A 20,475-nucleotide genomic window follows, 5' to 3' on the forward strand; every position below is an offset into this window, starting at 1 on the left:
GAGTTTTTCATGTCATTAGTGCCTCAACATCAGATTGGACATTTGTTGAACTGGTGCATTTTGTGAAACTTAACTAATATTATTTTGGCCTTTGAAACATCTATATTTGTCCCTGTCAGATCAGTCCAAGCTCCAACATGTGGTCTTTTGAAGCATGATTAGCATCAATAAAAACAACAGGAAAAATCTGGCAAYATTTGTTGATTACCTTTAAACTATAAAACATGCACTTTACTTTTCAGAGGAATAAAGAAGTCCAAACAAACACATAAGATGCATAATTGATATCTGCAATTCAGTGATGACTGAYTTCATTAATCACTTCAGGAAATAGCTTTCTGTAATTCAACAAGAATGACTCAAGAATATTTGGCCAAGGCCCTACAGGGTTAAGGGTGAGATCTCGGTCTCTGGGGTATTGATAGTGAGATATTATATACGTTAGACCAGCCACATGTAACAAGCACAGGTTAGCTCACAGCAATGATAAYGTTGGACATAGACATGTCTCTCTGTTTTTTTTGGCTAGGTAAAAGTGAAGAATGAAAGTCGTGGCAAGGAACCCGAATCAGAAGGTTCCAGAGGCTGAGAATGGGGCATAGATTAAGGAACCCAAGCTAAAACACGATCAGAAAATCAATGGGAAATCCACATAGAGAACCGGATGTCTTCGCAGCATTATCTAGCATCACTGTTTGACCTGTGAGAAAAAGATAGTGATGGAMCAAGCAGCCCACTTTGAACGCTTTTATCGTCAGGGAGACAGATTGTTGATGCTCTATCAAATTCAGCTATCTAATGCTGAAAAACTATGCTTCACTCATAGCTCACCAGACAACCCATGGTGTTAAGCCAAACCAATACCCTCAAAATGGAAGCTAAATCTTTTTAACAGGTTGCTTGTACATGTTTTAACAAGATGTAGTTGTCAGGTTGGCTGAATATTATTTGCAAACATTGAAAAACAATACAATGGCTGGCCTGGTTCCTACGACTGTTGGGTTAAAAAGGAACCCCAGCATGTTGGATCACTAGCCAATGACACGTGACAGATGACCCAGGCACTGGCGTACCACACACTCCCTGAAAAAACAAATCTAATAAAATTAGGAATTACAATGCTAGAATTAAAATTAACCTTCTTATGATGGGACAAAGGTCAGCCATTTTGGTCAGGGAGTTGGTAAACCATGGTTTTCCAGTGATGTGATAAGATATTGTGTTAAATAATTAATTTGAAGAATTTATCTGCACTATATGTTTGTTAGCCAACTAGCCAGACAGTTTTAGAGAAATTATTCTACATTATTTTTCAAATTAACTGCTAATACGCAAACTTCCCGTTCATAAAATGGCACTCAATCCACAGTCATACACTGGCTGAAATCAGTAGATGATAGGAYTTAGACAAGTTGTTAATGCAACAAGTACTGATATTGTATCATATGATAGCACTTACAGCTTTTCAATTTTTTTTGTTACATTTATGGTCTGTTTACATATATTTTAGAGGCTATTTATRCAGAAAATTGGTATAAAACCAATAAACTGCATTTATGATTACAGTGCATTCATAAAGTATTTAGGCCGCTTCTATTTTTGCCACATTTTGTTACGTTACAGCCTTATTCTGAAATTGATTWWWWYWTTTWWTCCCCTCATTCATCTACACACAATACCCCATAATAACAAAGATAAAACAGGTTTAAAAAAATAAATAACAGAAATACCTTTTTTACATAAGTATTCAGACCCTTTGCTATGAGTCTCGAAATTGAGCTCAGGTGCATCCTGTCTCCATTGATCATCCTTGAGATGTTTCTACAACTTGATTGGAGTCCARCTGTGGTAAATTCAATTGATTGGACATGATTTGGAAAGGCACACACCTGTCTATATAAGGTYCCATAGTTGACAGGGCATGTTAGAGCAAAAACCAAGCCATGAGGTCGAAGGAATTGTCCGGTCTGGGGAAGGGCACCAAAAACATTATGCAGCATTAAAGGTCCCCAAGAGCACAGTGGCCTCCATCATTCWTAAATGGAATAAGTTCGGAACCACCAAGACTCTTCCTAGAGCTGGCCGCCTGGCCAAACTGAGCAATCGGGGGAGAAGTGCCTTTTTCAGGAGGGTGACCAAGAACCCGATGGTCACTCTGACAGAGCTCCAGAGTTCCTCTGTGGAGATGGGAGAACCTTCCAGAAGGACAACCATCTCTGCAGCACTCTACCAATCAGGCCTTTATGGTAGTGGCCAGACGGGTGCCACTCCTCAGTAAAAGGYACATGACAGCCCGCTTGGAGTTTGACAAAAGGCACCTAAAGGACTCTCAGACCATGAGAAACAAGATTATCTGGTCTGATGAAACCGAGATTGAACGCTTTGGCCTGAATGCCAAGCATCACGTCTGGAGGAAACCTAGCACCATCCCTACAGTGAAGCATGGTGGTGGTAGCAGCATCATGCTGTGGGGATGTTTTTCAGCGGCAGGGAATGGGAGACTAGTCAGGATCGAGGGAAAGATGAACGGAGCAAAGTACAGAGAGATCCTTGATAAAAACCTGCTCCAGAGTGCTCAGGACCTGGGGCAAAGGTTCACCTTCCAACAGGACAATGACCCCTAAGCACACAGCCAAGACAACGCAGGACTGGCTTCGGGACAAGTCTCTGAATGTCCATGAGTGGCCCAGTCAGAGCYCGGACTTGAATCTGATTTCACATCTCTGGAGAGATCTGAAAATAGCTGTGCAGCAACACTCCCCATCCAACCTGACAGAGCTTGAGAGGATCTGTATAGAAGAACGGGAGAAACTCCCCAAATACAGGTGTGCAAAGCTTGTAGCGTCATACCCAAGAAGGTCTCCCGGGTGGCGCAGTGGTCTAGGGCACTGCATCGCAGTGCTAGCTGCGCCACCAGAGTCTCTGGGTTCGCGCCCAGGCTGGGCTGGGTTCGCGCCCAGGCTCTGTCGCAGCCGGCCGCAACCGGGAGATCCGTGGGGCGACGCACAATTGGCATAGCGTCGTCCGGGTTAGGGAGGGTTTGGCCGGTAGGGATATCCTTGTCTCAGTATGTAAAAATGTAATAAAAATGTATGCACTCTACTGTAAGTCGCTCTGGATAAGAGCGTCTGCTCTTGGCCGGTAGGGATATCCTTGTCTCAGTATGTAAAAAAAAAAAAATTTAATAAAATGTATGCACTCTACTGTAAGTCGCTCTGGATAAGAGCGTCTGCTAAATTACAAAAAATGTAAAAAATAAAATAAATAAAAAAGAAGACTCAAGGCTGTAATCGTTGGCAAAGGTCTTCAACTAAGTACTGAGTAAAGGGTCTGACTGCTTATGTAAATGTGATATTTCAGTTTTTTATTTTGAATACATTTGAAAAAAAATCTAAAAACCTGTTTTGGCTCTGTCATTATGGGGTATTGTGTGTAGATTTGATGAAGGAAAAAAACAATTTAATCAATTTCAGAATAAGGCTGTAACGTAACAAAATATGGAAAAAGTCTTCAGAACTTTCCGAATGCACTGTAATTGGCTATATTTTAGRTCGACAATAATTATGTTTCACTATTTCTGATACTTCACATGCCTTTGTTTTTTTTTCCTGCATAAGTACAATTGTATTAATGCCTCTACTGCCATTCCAATTAGACTGGTTTGGATGTCTCCCTGACTAATATAGCTGCCATTTTCACTGCATTCTGGACCGTCAAAGGTTTATGACATATCCCCTCTAGTAATTTAATATGATCTCTATGAGCTTTTAAAAAKGCAAAATTATCTCAGCCTCATTGCAAAATGTGTAGAGTAGCTATAAATGAGATTAGCTATACAACTGTACATTTTCCTCTATGTACCTATGCAATATGTGTAGAATTGCAGGAAATTAGCTTWAAAAATTCAGAATTACTATGGAAATGATGTCAGCTATGGAGGAATAAACTGTCATGACGGTTGAAGTGCAGAAATGTTCCAACATTAAATCTCTGCAAAGATGAGCCTGGTTTAAATCTAAGAAACTCCGTTAATAGTCTGATGTGCCTTGCCTATGCCTAGCTGACAATAAGCTACATTTCCCGGCMTATCCTTTTTTTGCATTAGAGTAATTCTGGCCAATATCAAATCCACTGTCTAACCACACCACTTGCAAATTGCAGTGGTTTGACTTTCTATGCTTCCAATGATGTGAGGCTTTATGCTAGATAAATAGAAAATGTGCTGTTGAAGAACTGAACCCATGGTATGAATGAAACAATCTGCAGACATAGTTACAGTTAAAGGGCTTTTGTGATCCTTACATGTAATTAGGAGGTCAAGAAACCCCGGCACAGAGTCCCTCTCACAATAGATTAGCTTCTCCTTTATTGTCCTCTGTAAGTACAACATAGAACCGCTGTGGAACGGCATTGAGATCCAACCTCTGCTGGTCTGTGGGAAAACTAGGCTCTGCTTCCTGTTCTTTGAGAGAAAATGGCAGGAAACATCCAGGGCCTTTTGATATTTGCTAAGTGAGTTTTGTACATAAGTGTTTACAGTGTGSATATGTCAGGGACATCTCTATCTATACCAAGAATCTTTGCCCTTTGGTGAACATAATTCAAGGGAAGTCAAACCCACATAGATATGAGTTATTGCTTGTAAATATTACGTAGAAGTACAATGTATGTTGCATTTCTCCTGAAGAGAGGGCAGATTATGGGTGACCTTTCCTGAAAGTCAAGAACATTCTATCTCCATTCTGGCATTCCTGGGTACCAACCCTTTGAGGACCACTGCCCACTTCTTATCCCACAGCAGAACTGAACGCTGGGAGAGGAAATAGTATTACCTTCAGTGGTCTTTCTGGCCACACATACAAGGTCTGGAACATTTCCCCTTTCAAGGGCCATCTCAAACTTGGAGAAATGCAACATACATTGTACTTCTACGTAATATTTACAAGCAATAAATAACATGTAATAACTCATATCTATGTGGGTTTGACTTCCCTTGAATTATGTTCACCAAAGGGCAAAGATTCTTGGTATAGATAGAGATGTCCCTGACATATGCACACTGTAAACACTTATGTACAAAACTCACTTAGCAAATATCAAAAGGCCCTGGATGTTTTGCCCTCTCTTCAATGTACTCTGACAACCTCTCTTCTTTTTCCATCCTCTTTTCTCTTATTCATGCCTCGCTCTTATATCACACAGCCAACAGGGGGAGCTGTTAGCTCATCCTCCCCCAGTTTCAAGTTTTATTAGTCATACAGTATGTACAGGATACACATGGTATACACCTTCCAACGAAATGCTTACTTGCAGCTTCCTTCTCGACAATGCAACAACAAAAATAAATTCTAAAAGATAACAATATGAACATAAAGTAAATGGCTCAGTAGAATAGAATAAACATTTTAGCATAAGTATTGTACAGGAAGCCACAATTTATAGTCCAATATTTACATGTTTTGGGGGGCAATTGTTTAAATTGTGCAGTGTTYAGCAATAATTATAAGAGTCTAGTAGCAGCATTTGTGATGTGTGTGTAACATGAATGTACAGTATATGTGTGTGTGTGCTACATTTTCCGATGTCTACCATTACAACTCTCAAACCAGCTGTGGTATGGAAAAGCAGACTCAAACTTTTTCCATGTCAGCACTCTGTGGTTTGCTTTGTGTTGACAACCAACATTGCGCAATATTGATGATAGGGYGTCACTCAGTGAGTACCAAATGGTCCAGTAGTCTTTGTAATGTTTACCAACACACAATCAGCCCTCTCTTCAGACTGTTCGGTTACTAGACATTGATTTGATTCCCCCCCATCTATCAGTGAAAGCTAGAAGGCCTCCCAGAGATGATCTCACAATGCTATTTACTAGAAGGCCCCAAAAACACCCCTCAACCAGACGCGGTGATCATGGTGCGCCGGASTGAAAATTTGATTAGGGAAATGAAATTAAGAGCAGTAAAAGTACCATTCCAAAGAGGTGGGTCGGGTTAATGAAGCAGGGGGAGGCTCTCTGGCTGGTAGGCTAATCAGGTCATTCCTGGTACAGGCCCCATCCCCCAGAGCCCTGGTCCCCACAGATTGGATTATAACAGCCAGAGGTTGTGCTGTGCTCTGTATGAAGGTGTGATGGATGGGATGGATTGAAGTTTGGGTTTTATCATGTGATGATGGATGATTGTTATTAGGTTTTTGTTTCTGTTTGCAGAATCAGGCATCAATCAGGCATCAACCATCAACAACAACACGTAGGCCTGCATTTCTCCAAGTTTGAGATGGCCCTTGAAAGGGGAAATGTTCCAGACCTTGTATGTGTGGCCAGAAAGACCACTGAAGGTAATAMTATTTCCTCTCCCAGCGTTCAGTTCTGCTGTGGGATAAGAAGTGGGCAGTGGTCCTCAAAGGGTTGGTACCCAGGAATGCCARAATGGAGATAGAATGTTCTTGACTTTCAGGAAAGGTCACCCATAATCTGCCCTCTCTTCAATGTACTCTGACAACGTACTATGTCAACCTCTCTTCTTTTTCCATTCTGTTTTCTCTTATTCATGCCTCCCTCTTATGTACTGTACTCTATACCATCTACTGCATCTTGCCATCCTGAGGTAATACATGTATCCCTATCACTAGCCACTTTAAACACTAGCCACTTTTATATGTTTACATACCCTACATTACTCATCTCATATACCATCTCGATACCATCTGCTGCATCTTGCCTATGCCGTTCTGTACCAYCACTCATTCATATATTTTTATGTWCATTTTTATGTACATATTCTTCATTCCTTTACACTTGTGTGTATAAGGTAGTTGTTGTGAAATTGATAGGTTAGATTACTCGTTGGTTATTACTGCATTGTCGGAACTAGAAGCACAAGCATTTCGCTACACTCGCATTAACAYCTGCTAACCATGTGTATGTGACAAATAAAATTTGATTTGATTTGATTTACTGTAAGTTCTGACTCAGACCCTGTTACAAAGGAGAGCTGGACTTTTTTCTGGTGTGCTTGGGCATGTTGTGTACTGTTAGCTAAAAGGTTGATATAGCTTTTCAGTAAGAATGAACACATTAGCTTTGATATGGTGGTTGCAGATTTTCTGCCAACCCATTAGCCATCATTGTAAGTGTTAGATTAGTGTTTTTTTTTCTCTCATGTCCTGTGGAACCAGGCTGTGGTGTGGTCAGTTGATCCTCAGTGGACACTAGTCGGGACSTTGGGGTTTGGGGTTACCCCAGTATTGGGGACCAGTAGCTCTTAAGTGCCCAGACTCTATTAGTGCCCTAATCACTTTCTCTTTAAAGCACTCTCAGGGTGACCTTCAATATCCTGCTGACCACAGACGGTCAAGGGTCGGGGTTCAGCCAGAGTACACATTTGCATGCTGGTGGAGGCTGAAGGGATGATTGGCAAGGAACAATGTTTCTGGAGCTTGCCTCCTATCCTGCTCGTTGAGAGACAATGAACCCAACAGACTGTTTTTATTGTCAGTATGTGTGACCTCGCTCTTTGTTCCTCCTCAACATTTTTAATGCACGCTCTTTGTTCCTCCTCAACATTTTTAATGCACGCTCTTTGTAATCAATGCACACGCAGGTCAGAGCACGTGTGACATATTTTTCTACGTCAGAGGACCATAAAATGGAAAACAGGAGTCATTGGGTGTGAGAGGGGAAACAATTGAACATCAAGCTAGACAAAAAAAAGGGGTTTCAGAACTAGAAATGTCCGCCCCTCATTAAACAATTATTTTTTTATTTTATTTGATTAGGTTTTCACTTTGTCTTAAATGACCACTTACAGTGAGCTAGGGCCATGTGGTTATGTAATGGAGATGGTCAGGGATGATGACATGGCCTGTGCCTGATCCCTATGTTCTAATTGAGTGACCCCTGGGTCATGTTTTCACTCCTTTACCCCTCCAAGTAACCCTCATGGAGGTTTTGTAAGAGCTCTATCGATTGGTAATCCCTTATTATCAAGTCTTCGAAGAGCTGTTAGCTTGACAGCTCAATCAATTCTGGAAAACCAACTGGTCATCATGTAAAGATTCATCAGTGATCTAACAGAGCAATTGCTCTCTGTTTACTGTCCATGAGAATGTACACATTCATCTTGTRCTGTATTCCTGTTGTACTAGCCCTTTTAGTGTCCTGTTTTGACTTTAGAACAGATGCATAAAGGTACTAAATACTAGAAAACAAACTCTCATATTTTAGTGTAGTGTGTTTATATTGCCTTTAGTAGGTACATTTAGTAGTGTTGTAAAGTACTGAAGTAGAAATACTTCAAAGTACCACTTAAGTAGTTTTTTGGGGGTATCTGTACTTACATTACTATTTATATTTTTGACAACTTTTACTTTTACTTCACTACATTCCTAAAGAAAATAATGTACTTTTTACTCCTTACATTTACCTTTACACCCAAAGTACTTGTTACAATTTGAATGCTTAGCAGGACAGGAAAATTGTAAAATTTATGCACTTATCAAGATAATACGTGGTCATCCCTACTGCTTCTGATCTGGCAGACTCACTAAACACAAATGCATTGTTTGTAAATTATGTCTGAATATTGGAGTGGGCCTCTGGCTATCCATACATTTTAAAAACAAGAAAATGGTGCCATCTGCTTTGCTTAATATAAGGAATTTGAAATGATTTATACTTTTACTTTTGATACTTAAGTATATTTAGAACCAAATACTTTTAGACTTTTACTCAAGTAGTATTTTAATTATTTATAAAAACATTTCTTACCCCTTTTTTGTGGTATCCAATTGGTAGTTACAGTCTTGTCTCATCGCTGCCAGTCCTGTACGGACTCGGGAGAGGTGAAGGTCGAGAGCCGTGCGTCCTCCAAAACACAACCCAACCAAGCCGCACTGCTTCTTGATCCAATGCCCACTTAACCCGGCCGCACCAATGTGTCGGAGGAAACACCGTACACTTGGCTACCGTGTCAGCGTGCACTGCGCCTGGCTAAWGCACTAGTCGCTAGTGCACGATGGGACAAGGACATCCCTGCCAGCCAAACCCTCCCCTAACCCGGACAACGCTGGGCCAAGTGTGCATCACCCCATGGGTCACCCGGTYGTGGAAGGCTACAACAGAGCCTGGACTCGAACCCAGAATCTCTAGTGGCATAGCTAGCACTGTGATGCAGTGCCTTTGACCACTGTGCCACTGGGGAGGCCTACATAAGTAGTATTTTACTGGGTAACTTTCACTTTTACTTGAGTAACTTTCTATTAAAGTATCTATACTTTTACTCAAGTATGACAATTGGGTACTTTTTTCACCACTGCATATTAGTAGAACATGAGTAGGTTATTGAGGACACAAGTAGGTTATTGAGGACACAAGTAGGTTATTGAGGACACAAGTAGGTTATTGAGGACACAAGTAGGTTATTGAGGACACAAGTAGGTTATTGAGGACACATTATATTTTACAATAACAACATGGAAGTATCACATACATCCAGGTGTTCAAACTGGTTATTTTATTTCCAAAGCCAATTGAAGTGTTTTGACTACAGAGGATATTTTCAAAACAGTTTAGAACTATGGTGGGGATTTATGAGTCAACTCGACTGCATTTTGCACTTAGTAAATAGAGCCCAAATGGTTTTCATGTCATGCTTTGTTGTTTCCTGAGTCATCTGATAGTTATGCCTTATGATTGAAAATAGTGCAGAGGATTTCATACTCTGATATGAATATGCTGTTGGCCTCTGTTTTGAAGTGTGTAGGCCTATTGGTACGCAGAGGGGTCCAGTCACATAAGGTCTCATCAGACGCTGCTGCTGACTGAGTTTCCATTTGTCCAATTCTTCATACAGGCCTATACTTAAGCAATAAGGTCCAAGGGGGTGTGGTATATGGCCAATATAACACGGCTAAGGGCTGTTCTTATGCACAACGCAATGTGGAGTGCCTGGATACAGCCCTTAGCCGTGGTATATTGGCCATATACCACAAACCCCAGAGGTGCCTTATTGCTATTATAAACTGGTTACCAATGTAATTAGAGCAATAAAAATAAATGTTTTGTCATACCMGTGGTATACGGTCTGATATATCACGGCTGTAAGCCAATCAGCATTCAGCGCTCRAACCACCCAGTTTATAATTCCATTTATACTATCTTAACTGCCTTTGCCTTTCCTAGAAGAGAGCACCTTTTTTACAGTTCTAACCTTTCACCCAGTTTGAGAGGGCTTTCTTGGAATCTTGACCAGAGTGCCACTGAAGTCGCTCAGCCCAAAATGTATATGTACTGCCGAGACCTCTCTCTGTTGGKTGTGCACGTGTTCTCACAACATGATCAAACTCCACATGCAGGGAAAGGGAACCCCATCTGCCCCCTGTGTCTCACTCTCAACACACAGACAGCACTTCTCATGTGAGTGAGTGTAGTGGCTCTCCCAGGAACAGAATGTACTGACTGACACTGCCGGCATGGTGTGTATTTGTATAGCACCCTGGTAGCCACTGACACCTCACAATGCTAGAGCATAAGAAAAAGGGCAGGTCTGTTTAGGTAACAGTAATGCTGTGCTCCAAATGTTAAAGCTACAGTCTGTGATCTGGGAATCTGTACAGTGGTCTTTTCAATTCTTGATATACACACTGATTCTTGAAGAATATACTGTAACTTATAAATCCCTCATGCGCTTACCCTATTATATTACTCTGTTGTTCAACAAGACTTTTAACAAACAATATCTTCATGTGGCATGTGGACATCACTCTCAGTCCTTGCATCTGGAGTGCTGTCTGAATTTGAGAAGGGTTACATTTCCCTAGCCCCGTCTCTCAGCTGTTTACCAAAACAAGTGKCAGGGATGCCTTGTCGTTGTTTTTCGTCGCTTTAAGACAGTGTTTACATACTGTACAAGACTGGCTAGTGTGCCATGTAGATCTTAGTATTCCTGCCAACCCTGGTACTCTGGGCATCCATTTAACAGCTGATTAATGGACCTACAGTAAAACACCTACATTTAACGTATTACATAACCTTGAGTATGCTGTTAAAGTTAACGGTTCAGGTCACAAGACAGGAGTGATCTAAGCTGGAACTCCATTAAACCTGCACTGCAGGATTGTCAGGATGTGCATTCACATAAGAAAATACATGGTTTCTGTACCAAAAATGACAACAATATGTGACTGACAGAACATGTTCAGTGGGGGAAACTAATAAGATTTTTGTGAAAATGTGCWTTTCCTCCATGCAGTTTGACTTTGTTGTGCATTGTGGGTTTGATTGAATGAAGTCCAAGGCACTCTAATGGACCTGTGAGCTTACTATTTACTGGAATTATAGAAATAAAGAATACCTCACATTTCTCTCCTTTCCTACAGAATAGTCTAGACCAGGGTTCTCCAAGCCTGTCCCTGGAGTGCCCCTCTCCTGTAGGTTTTCAATCCAACCCCAATTGTAACTAACCGGATTCAGCTTATCAATTAGCTAATTATTAGAATCAGGTGCACTACATCACGGTTGGAGTGAAAACCTGCTCTCCAGGAACAGGGTTGGAGAGCGCTGGTCTAGACCATTAACAACTGCGTGTATATCTGCATATGGCCAAGTTATATAAAAGCGTGCTAGCGTAAAAGAGTTTATGAGCTTTGGCACATAACAAGGAAACATACTCTTGAGGAATTCAATAACCTTTARGCATTGGGATGCCTTTATATATTGAAAATCAGGAGAGAAAAAGGGATTATTAACCCAACCCACTATCCTTTAACAGCACATGATCTACATAGTTGGAATAGATTTTGAATAAGCAGCCTTTACCATTAGAATGAAACACGTGAGACACAATCACATACTCATACTGAATTGGAAAGAACCAGGGTGTCTTGGTAAGAATTCAAGTTCAATGCTATTTAGTTCAGTTGATTAAAAAACAAAAGCATAAACAATCTCTGTTCCTTCAACAACAAAGGCAAATAGACTTCATATAAAAATAGAAAGGCTATAGTATATACATTCAGCAATGCAATAATCCTATTTCCACACAGTGTAATTATTTGCATGACTCATCTATAACAAAACCCGTTTTTAAAGTCAGACCAGAAACAGGTAAAGGTTAAATATTCTGTTTTTTATTAATATTTTCTTCAATCAGCCAGCCTCTGTCTTCATAGTAAGAAACCCTAGGAGTAACGTTATTGCAACGCAAGGTAACTGTATGATTAACTTCTGCTTTGTAATCAAAGTATACATTAAAGCTGCAATATGTAGCTTTTTGGGTGACCCAACCAAATTTACATAGAAATGTGACTTATAGATCTGTCATTCTCATTGAAAGAAAGTCTAAGAAGCGGTAGATCTTTTCTATGTGCGCTATTTCTATGCTTCCCGATCTTCAGTTGAGTTTTTGCATCTTGTACTTTAGGTTTTGTACACCAGCTTCAAACAGCTGAAAATACAATATTTTTGGTTAATGAAAAGATATTTCACAGTGGCTTAGATGGTACAATGATTCTCTACACTATACTGTACATTGCTTGCTTTGTCACCTAAACTAAAATTAGGAGAACGGAAAAATAGGGGTAGGGTTGTAAAGAATCGAAGGACCRTGAATGTAATAAGAAATCTTAGGTGCTGGCTTATTAAGGCCGGGAGCAATCACTACAGAATGTCCGGTCAGGACAAGGATGAGGCGGATATCCAGGTTAAGGTGAGTTTAATGGAAGAAGATGTCCACATTCACACACACATCTGACCACTCACAGTTCAGATAACTGAGAATCATGTCCAGTGAGAACTGACATTAACTATGTGGTCCTGAAAGGAAAGAGGAGGAAAAAAACATAGGCTATTGCACTGCTATAATATGAATGACATGGCTGTATAAGCTAGCACAGGTACGTATWKAACAGAAAGGGCTATACACTACAGGAGGCATCWGGCCTAGTCACATGGCAATAGACTAAACAGCCTATTAGACTTGTATACTGTACATGAAACTCAGGCAAATGTGCTCAAATAGACATTACAGTAATGTTGAAATGTAWACATGAATATAATTACAATGAGCATGAGTGATATACAGTACCAGTCAAAAGTTTGGACACCCCTATTCATTCAAGGGTTTTTCTTTATTTGTCAAAACTATGAAATAGCATATGGAATCATGTAGTAACCAAAAAAGTGTTAAACAAATCAAAATATATTGTATATTTGAGAATCTTCAAAGTAGCCACCCTTTGCCTTGATGACAACTTTGCACACTCTTGGCATTCTCTCAACCAGCTTATCTTGGAATGCTTTTCCAACATTCTTGAAGGAGTTCCCACATATACTGAGCACTTGTTGGCTGCTTTTCCTTCACTCTGCGGTTCAACTCATCCCAAACCATCTAAATTGGATTGAGGTCAGGTGATTGTGGAGGCTAGGTAATCTGATGCAGCACTCCATCACTCTCCTTCTTGGTCAAATAGCCTTTACACAGCCTGGAGGTGTGTTGGGTCATTGTCCTGTTGAAAAACAAATGATAGTCCCACTAAGCGCAATCCAGATGGAATGGCGTATTGCTGCAGAATGCTGTGGTAGCCATGTTTATTCAGTGTGCCTTGAATTCTAAATAAATCACTGACAGTGTCACCAGCAAAGCACCCCCACACCATCACACCTCCTCCTCCATGCTTCACGGTGGGAATGGAGAGATCATCAGTTCACCCACACCGCGTTTCACAAAGACACAGAGGTTGGAAACAAAAATCTCCAATTTGGACTCCAGACCAAAGGACAAATTTCCACCGGTCTAAAGTCCATTGCTCTTGTTTCTTGGCCCAAGCAAGTCTCTTCTTATTATTGGTGTCCTTTMGTAGTGGTTTCTTTGCAGCAATTTGACCATGAAGGCCTGATTCACGCAGTCTCCTCTGAACAGTTGATGTTGACATGTGTCTGTTACTTGAACTCTGTGAAGCATTTATTTGGGCTGCAATTTCTGAGGCTGGTAACTCTAAGGAACTTATCCTCTGCAGCAGAGGTAACTCTGGGTCTTCCTTTCCTGTGGCGGTCCTCATAAGAGCCACTTTCATCATAGCGCTTGATGGTTTTTGTGACTGCACTTGAAGAAACTTTAAAGATCTTGAAATGTTCCATATTGACATATCTTCATGTCTTAAAGTAATGATGGAATATCATTTCTCTTTACTTATATGAGCTGTTCATAATATGGACTTGGTCTTTTACCAAATAGGGCTATCTTCTGTATACCACCACTACCTTGTCATAACACAACTGACTGGCTCAAATGCATTAAGAAGGCAAGAAATTCCACAAATTAACTTTTAACAAGGAACACCTGTTAATTGAAATGCATTCCAGGTGACTACCTCATGAAGCTGGTTGATAGAATGCCAGTGTGTGCMAAGCTGTCATCAAGGCAAAGGGTGGCTACTTTGAAGAATCTCAAATATAAAATATATTTTGATTTGTTTAACACTTTTTCGGTTACTACATGATTCTATATGTGTTATTTCATAGTTTTGATGTCTTCACTATTATTTTACAATGTAGAAAATAGTATAAATACAGAAAAACCCTAGAATGAGTAGGTGTGTCCAAACTTTTGACTGGTACTGTGTATTGAATAGAAAATAGCCTAGCACCATAAATGAGCAATGGTAATAAATGGCTAATCGCTAACAGTCATGCTTCAGGAAACCGCAGAGGGAGCACCCCCCTAGCCACATCGATGGGACCGCAGTGGAGAAGGTGGAAAGCTTCAAGTTCCTCGGCGTACACATCACTGACAAATTGAAATGGTCCACCTACACAGACAGTGTGGTGAAGAAGGCGCAACAGCGCCTCTTCAACCYCRGGAGGCTGAAGAAATTTGGCTTGTCACCTAAAACCCTCACACATTTTACAGATRCACAATTGAGAGCATCCTGTCGGGATGTATCACTGCCTGGTACGGAAACTGCACCACCCGCAACCGCAGGGCTCTGCAGAGGATGGTGCGGTCTTCCCAACACATCACCATGGGCAAACTACCTGCCCTCCAGGACACCTACAGCACCCGATGTCACAGAAAGGCCAAAAAGATMATCAAGGACAACAACCACCCGAGCCACTGCCTGTTCACCCCACTATCATCCAGAAAGCGAGGTCAGTACAGGTACATCAAAGCTGGGACCGAGAGACTGAAAAACAGCCTCTATCTCAAGGCCATCAGACTGCTAAATAGCCATCACTAGCACATTAGAGGCTGCTGCCCTATATACATAGACTTGAAATCACTGGCCACTTTAATAATGGAACTCTAGTCACTTTAATAATGTTTTGCATTACTCATCTCAGATGTATATACTGTATTCTATGCTATTCTACTGTATCTTAGTCTATGGCACTCTGACATTGCTCGTCCAAATATTTATATATTCTTAATTCCTTTACTTTAGATTTGTGTGTATTGTGAATTGTTAGATATTACTTGTTAGATATTACTGCACTATTGGAGCTAGAAACACAAGCATTTCGCTACACCCACAGTAACATCCGCTAAACACGTGTATGTGACAAATAAAATGTGATTTGATTTATAATGTCATGCATTCCAATGCAAAATGCTAACGGTAGTGCWAACGCTAGCGGGAGCGCGAGCTAGCTCACAAGCTCAACACACAGTAAATTATAAACAAGGCCACAAAACGTCAAATCCTCCTACAGCTTCACATGCAGGTAATAGCACATTTTGAGGTTTCCATTGCCAAATAACACTTAAAATTTAATAGATGTGCTCTATTTCAAATTATAAACTGGGTGGTTTGAGCCCTGAATGCTGATTGTGTGACAGCCGTGGTATATCAGACCGTATAACACGGGTCTGACAAAACATGTATTTTTACTGTTCTAATTACATTGGTAACCAGTTTATAATAGCAATAAGGCACCTCGGTGGTTTGTGGTATATGTCCAATATAACACGGCTAAGGGCTGTATCCAGGCCTTAAGAACAGCCCTTAGGCATGGTATATTGGCCATATACCACAACCACTCGGGCCTTATTGCTTAAATAACCACTGTTTCATGAGCTCCACACTTGAGCATGAGGCAAYAGATAGCCTACAGTAACACAAACTAATTAAAATGCTATTTTGTTATTTTATATAATGACTTTTTCATATTCTAATGTTACCCAGGACCTTCATAAACACAACCAAAATATTATTTATTCTTCTGCTACCATAAATGAAATATATTTATTAGACAGTTAGAATGTTTACACACCTTGTAGAGAAGCATACTGCACCTTGATTCTAATCTCATTGCCCTTTCAGCTTAAAAAATKTCAATGTCATGGGCGTTCACTGACAATGGACAACAAACAGTGATCATGACATGTTGACCCTTTTTGTAAGGTGGAGTGACTCTCACTGTCTTCACATTGTCAGTGTCTTCACATTGTCATTGTCTTCACGTTGTTCACATTAGCAAGTAACGTAGCGAGTGTCGTAAGGATTGAGTGTCGTATCGGTGGTCAGATGTGAGTATCCCTGGCCCTAGTAGTTCAGATGACCAGAGCCAGGGCGGCTGCCTCTATGGAGAAGAGATGGTCGTCCTCTACCTCGGGACAGTACAGCCTCATGAACTCAGCCAGACGGAGGAGGTACTCTATGTTGTGTCCCGTGTTGCCTCTGCAGATGGCAATCTGAGCAGCTATCTCTGTGGGAGTGGCAGGCCCGAGGTATATGGGGTTGTCAGAGGTGGCGATGTAGACCAGGGCGAGCAGAGACCCTTGGCACTTCTCTCTGGGAGTGAACTCCACCATCTTGGTGACATAGCCCCCCAGCACAGCCTCTCTCACATTCAGGTACTGCAGAGACTCCTCCATCTGGGAGTCAGTGACCTCGTAGGCTACCCCCCAAGTGCAAGCCTGCAGCGAGAAGAAGAGGTGGATATTAGACTGGGACAGGATTTCAACTTCAAGTTCTGTTTATCAACATGATGGACTATACCAGTGTCAATGTATTTTGCAACATACAGTACAGAACTTATTCGTGGTAGACAGAAATGTGAGCTGTAGGTGTGTTCTGGGTTGTTTTGAAATAAGGCCACTCACATCATGATCTTCCACCAAAGTTACCACTCTACCTGGCTGTGGACAGGATGAGGATAAATGCACAGTCAGCATTTTTAACCATTTCATTTCCAGTTAGACTACACTGACATTTCCATATCCAAAATGTTTGACTTACAAATCAAACTTTTTTATTTGACTTTTAATTGGACTTCCCACTTTCTGAAGCTCCACAGTTTGATCTGAGATAAGATAATATTTTGTCAATCTACAGCAGCAGCAAATACATGAATTGCATTTCTGAAGGAAAAGACTTACCATGTCTTTGTCTCCTCGATGAAAATTGTCCCCATGCCAGAAACGTCGACTATATCCTTCGATATAACCGACTTTGCTCCTCTTGTATTTGAAGTCTGGTTTCCAGACTAAGGAGCCATATCCGAATATCCACAGGCTGGATTTTTCTGATGTGGTAATAGCCAGAAGCTTCATTGTGTTTAGTTAGGGTTGAGGTAAGAGTAGATGTAAAGTGTTGCCTATATTCTTCTGTCAATAAATAACTGTTCTAAGATGTTACCGATGCAGCTCACATTTTTTGTAGATGCATCCCGAAGCATGAGACTTTTCAAATCTATTCGCTATAAAAGCCTATCATCGCGTTTGACTTTTTTTCTTAGGAGTGTTGACTAGTCTTGCTGATGCATAATAAGCTATTATTGCCTACCCCTAGGTGTCGATAACATGTGAAAGAAGTGATGCATAGGCCTAGTATCTCTCACTGTGCAACTTCTATTAGTAGGCCTACAATACGTTTTGGTGTGTCAGACAATGTAACGTTAAAGTACTAGCCTACTGCTACATTATCTTGGTTTACTGACACGTGTATTTGTTGTGTCCGGACGTCAGACCAAGACGTTTCTGACCAATGATATCATATAATAGATCGTACTATGAGTACAAGCCGACCAATCAGAATCCTTTTCGGGAGCAAAACATTTTCAGGAATCCAACTTTCGAATGAATGCTACAATGTTGCGACATTGTATCTCACGATTGAACACTCTGACAACTACAACCACCACTTGAAGTAATATACAATATGAGATATCTGTACTGTCTGGACATATGCCAACTTTGATTTTGAGCATCAACTGTTCAGATAAGAAAGGGGATGTATTAAGTGTGTAATTTAGTCTTCACTTGAGGTGCCACTTGAAGTAATGTACAATGTACTGTAAATGCAATCTTGAAGGTATTTGATTTACTGAAAATGGTGTCTAATAATCATGAGTCACATAAAAGAGACAGAAAAATTGATTAATTCATTCCTTCATTCATTCCTTCTTCCATCCATTCATTGTATGTCAGAAGATATTGTATGTACCACATTATCAGAAACGACAAGTTATTTTTGCCCCATTCACAGGATGTTGAAACCTTATGTTTGAACATTATGCTCGCTGGTTTAGACGTAGATTGACAGTTTCACTGGCTGTCCAATGTCCAAACTTGTGAGTTGAAATAAGTATATCCTTTAAAAATGCTTTGCTTGAGATCTTGCAATTCCTCCATGGACGTTGTTGGTGATAGTAGTGTGTGTGAAAAATCTGTGTTTACTCACTTTGAAGTACTGTTGGTATATCCTGTTTTGCCTTGTTGCTCTGCACGGTCAGGAAAGTAAGGAAAGCAGCAATCCTGTCTATTTTAATCCTGTGTGAAAATGGATCTCCCTTTATATAATTTAGAGTCATATAGTCTGATAATGCAGCAGCAGCAGCTAACGAAATTAGATATAAATAGAAGCATTAGTTTTCAGAATAAGATCCAAGCATTGTATTTTTTTAAGTAATATTTTTATTCWTTTTTTTTCTTACTCCATATRCAAACGTATACATACGAGCAACAATTTACAGACGCACACACAATGACTACATCTCATCTGCCCAGACCCGCATGCTCACACCCCCATCCTTAGTGCCTGCATTATTGTTTTCCACTTGGCCTTAAATTGTATCAATTTGTTTCTCTCGGTCTTTATTTTTTTATGTAACCTTTATTACATTTGATTATTTAACCTTTATTTAACTAGGCCACCCATGCTATTTCAATATTTCAATAATMAATCATTAGATTTTTCCATTGTGTTAATGATTGATTTCCACGTTTTTAGTATACGTTTTTTCAAGATGAGAAGAGAATCGTCCAGCCCATCGGGTATCTCACTACACCACCATATGCCTTGAAATATGCAGACAGACGGATTAAAAGTACATTTACATTGTTATACTTCTGACAGCCAATTGTATTGCTCCGCCCACAAATTACGGGCTTTATAGTGCCCCCAGGTGGACTTTATAGGGTTGCCATAAAGATCCAAGCTTCGCAAAGCCCACTAAATGTCTGTTCTCTTCGTAGGTGCCTCTAGCGCCCTATACATTTGTATCATACATGGTCAATGAACGACTCTTAAGCAGGCGATTTACCTTCAGCCTCATTGGCCTCTGGCTAGGACAATTATGTTTTGGTCCAATGACAACACAGTCTGATAATGGTATTCCATGTACTATATTTGATATCATCACAAAATCATAAAATATCGAATACTCCCTTCCCATGCTTTGCAGATGCCATTATTATTTTACAAAATTGTTTGTTATGACATTGTGATTCTTAAAGTCTCTAGTTATCCAATTGTCATTGTAAGTATTTAAAGACATTTTGGAAGTAACTTTAAATGTTTTAAGTGTGTAAAAATGTCAATTTCAGTCTGTCTCATTTTGAATTTCCTTCCATGTATGGTGTACTGCCCCCAGGTGTTAATTAAGAACATTACAAAAAGAAAGAAAACTGGCATGTATTTTTTTTTACACACTTCAAGGTTTAATTTAGATTTCATTCTCATTGTTTGAGCTTTGTAAAGCAGTCATTCACTATGTTTGTTCTTTATAGGCCTTCTAAGATTTTTTGATGAATAAATACATTTTATAGTCAAGCATTGGATACTTGTGAAATACATAGAGCAATTGATCATGATGTTTGTAACCGTGAAAACGTTTCATAACAGATGCGTGAGAAAAGTCGTTTGCCGTTGTCCTGTGCATTATAATCCGACGGGAAGCAGGAAATGATGTCACTTGGCCACGAACAGGATGCTTTTATTATAACACAATGAAAATGCATGACTATGTGGTAGATGTCTGAAAAGGTTGTAAAATGGGACAGAACGTGTGGAAAAGACAAACGTGTGGGTGTTAGTTGTTGTGACAAAATAATTCATCAAACTAATAAATATAATACTAGAGATGGATAATCAGGTGTTTTTCCAGTAGATATGTTATAGTCATTTAATGTGTGTGTGTGTGTGTGTGTGTGTGTGTGTGTGTGTGTGTGTGTGTGTGTGTGTGTGTGTGTGTGT

The 20,475-nt window shown here is 40.2% G+C and overlaps 2 protein-coding genes across 2 annotated transcripts in view; one reads left to right on the top strand and one right to left on the bottom strand.

The window, feature by feature from the left end:
• vash1 (vasohibin 1) overlaps positions 1 to 20,475 on the top strand; it is a 541,933-nt gene that overhangs the window by 32,976 nt on the left and 488,482 nt on the right. The gene's annotated exons all lie outside the window — the stretch shown is intronic.
• LOC111963024 (glutathione-specific gamma-glutamylcyclotransferase 1) lies at positions 15,347 to 17,955 on the bottom strand. Its single transcript, XM_023986245.2, has 3 exons — positions 17,379 to 17,955; positions 17,103 to 17,138; positions 15,347 to 16,916 (listed from the first exon to the last, which is right to left on the bottom strand). The coding sequence occupies exons 1-3, from the start codon at positions 17,550 to 17,552 to the stop codon at positions 16,551 to 16,553; spliced, it is 576 nt and encodes a 191-aa protein (XP_023842013.1). The 5' UTR covers positions 17,553 to 17,955; the 3' UTR covers positions 15,347 to 16,550.

The sequence above is a fragment of the Salvelinus sp. IW2-2015 genome, linkage group LG4q.2, assembly GCF_002910315.2.
Source record: "Salvelinus sp. IW2-2015 linkage group LG4q.2, ASM291031v2, whole genome shotgun sequence".
Classification (NCBI taxonomy): domain Eukaryota; kingdom Metazoa; phylum Chordata; class Actinopteri; order Salmoniformes; family Salmonidae; genus Salvelinus; species Salvelinus sp. IW2-2015.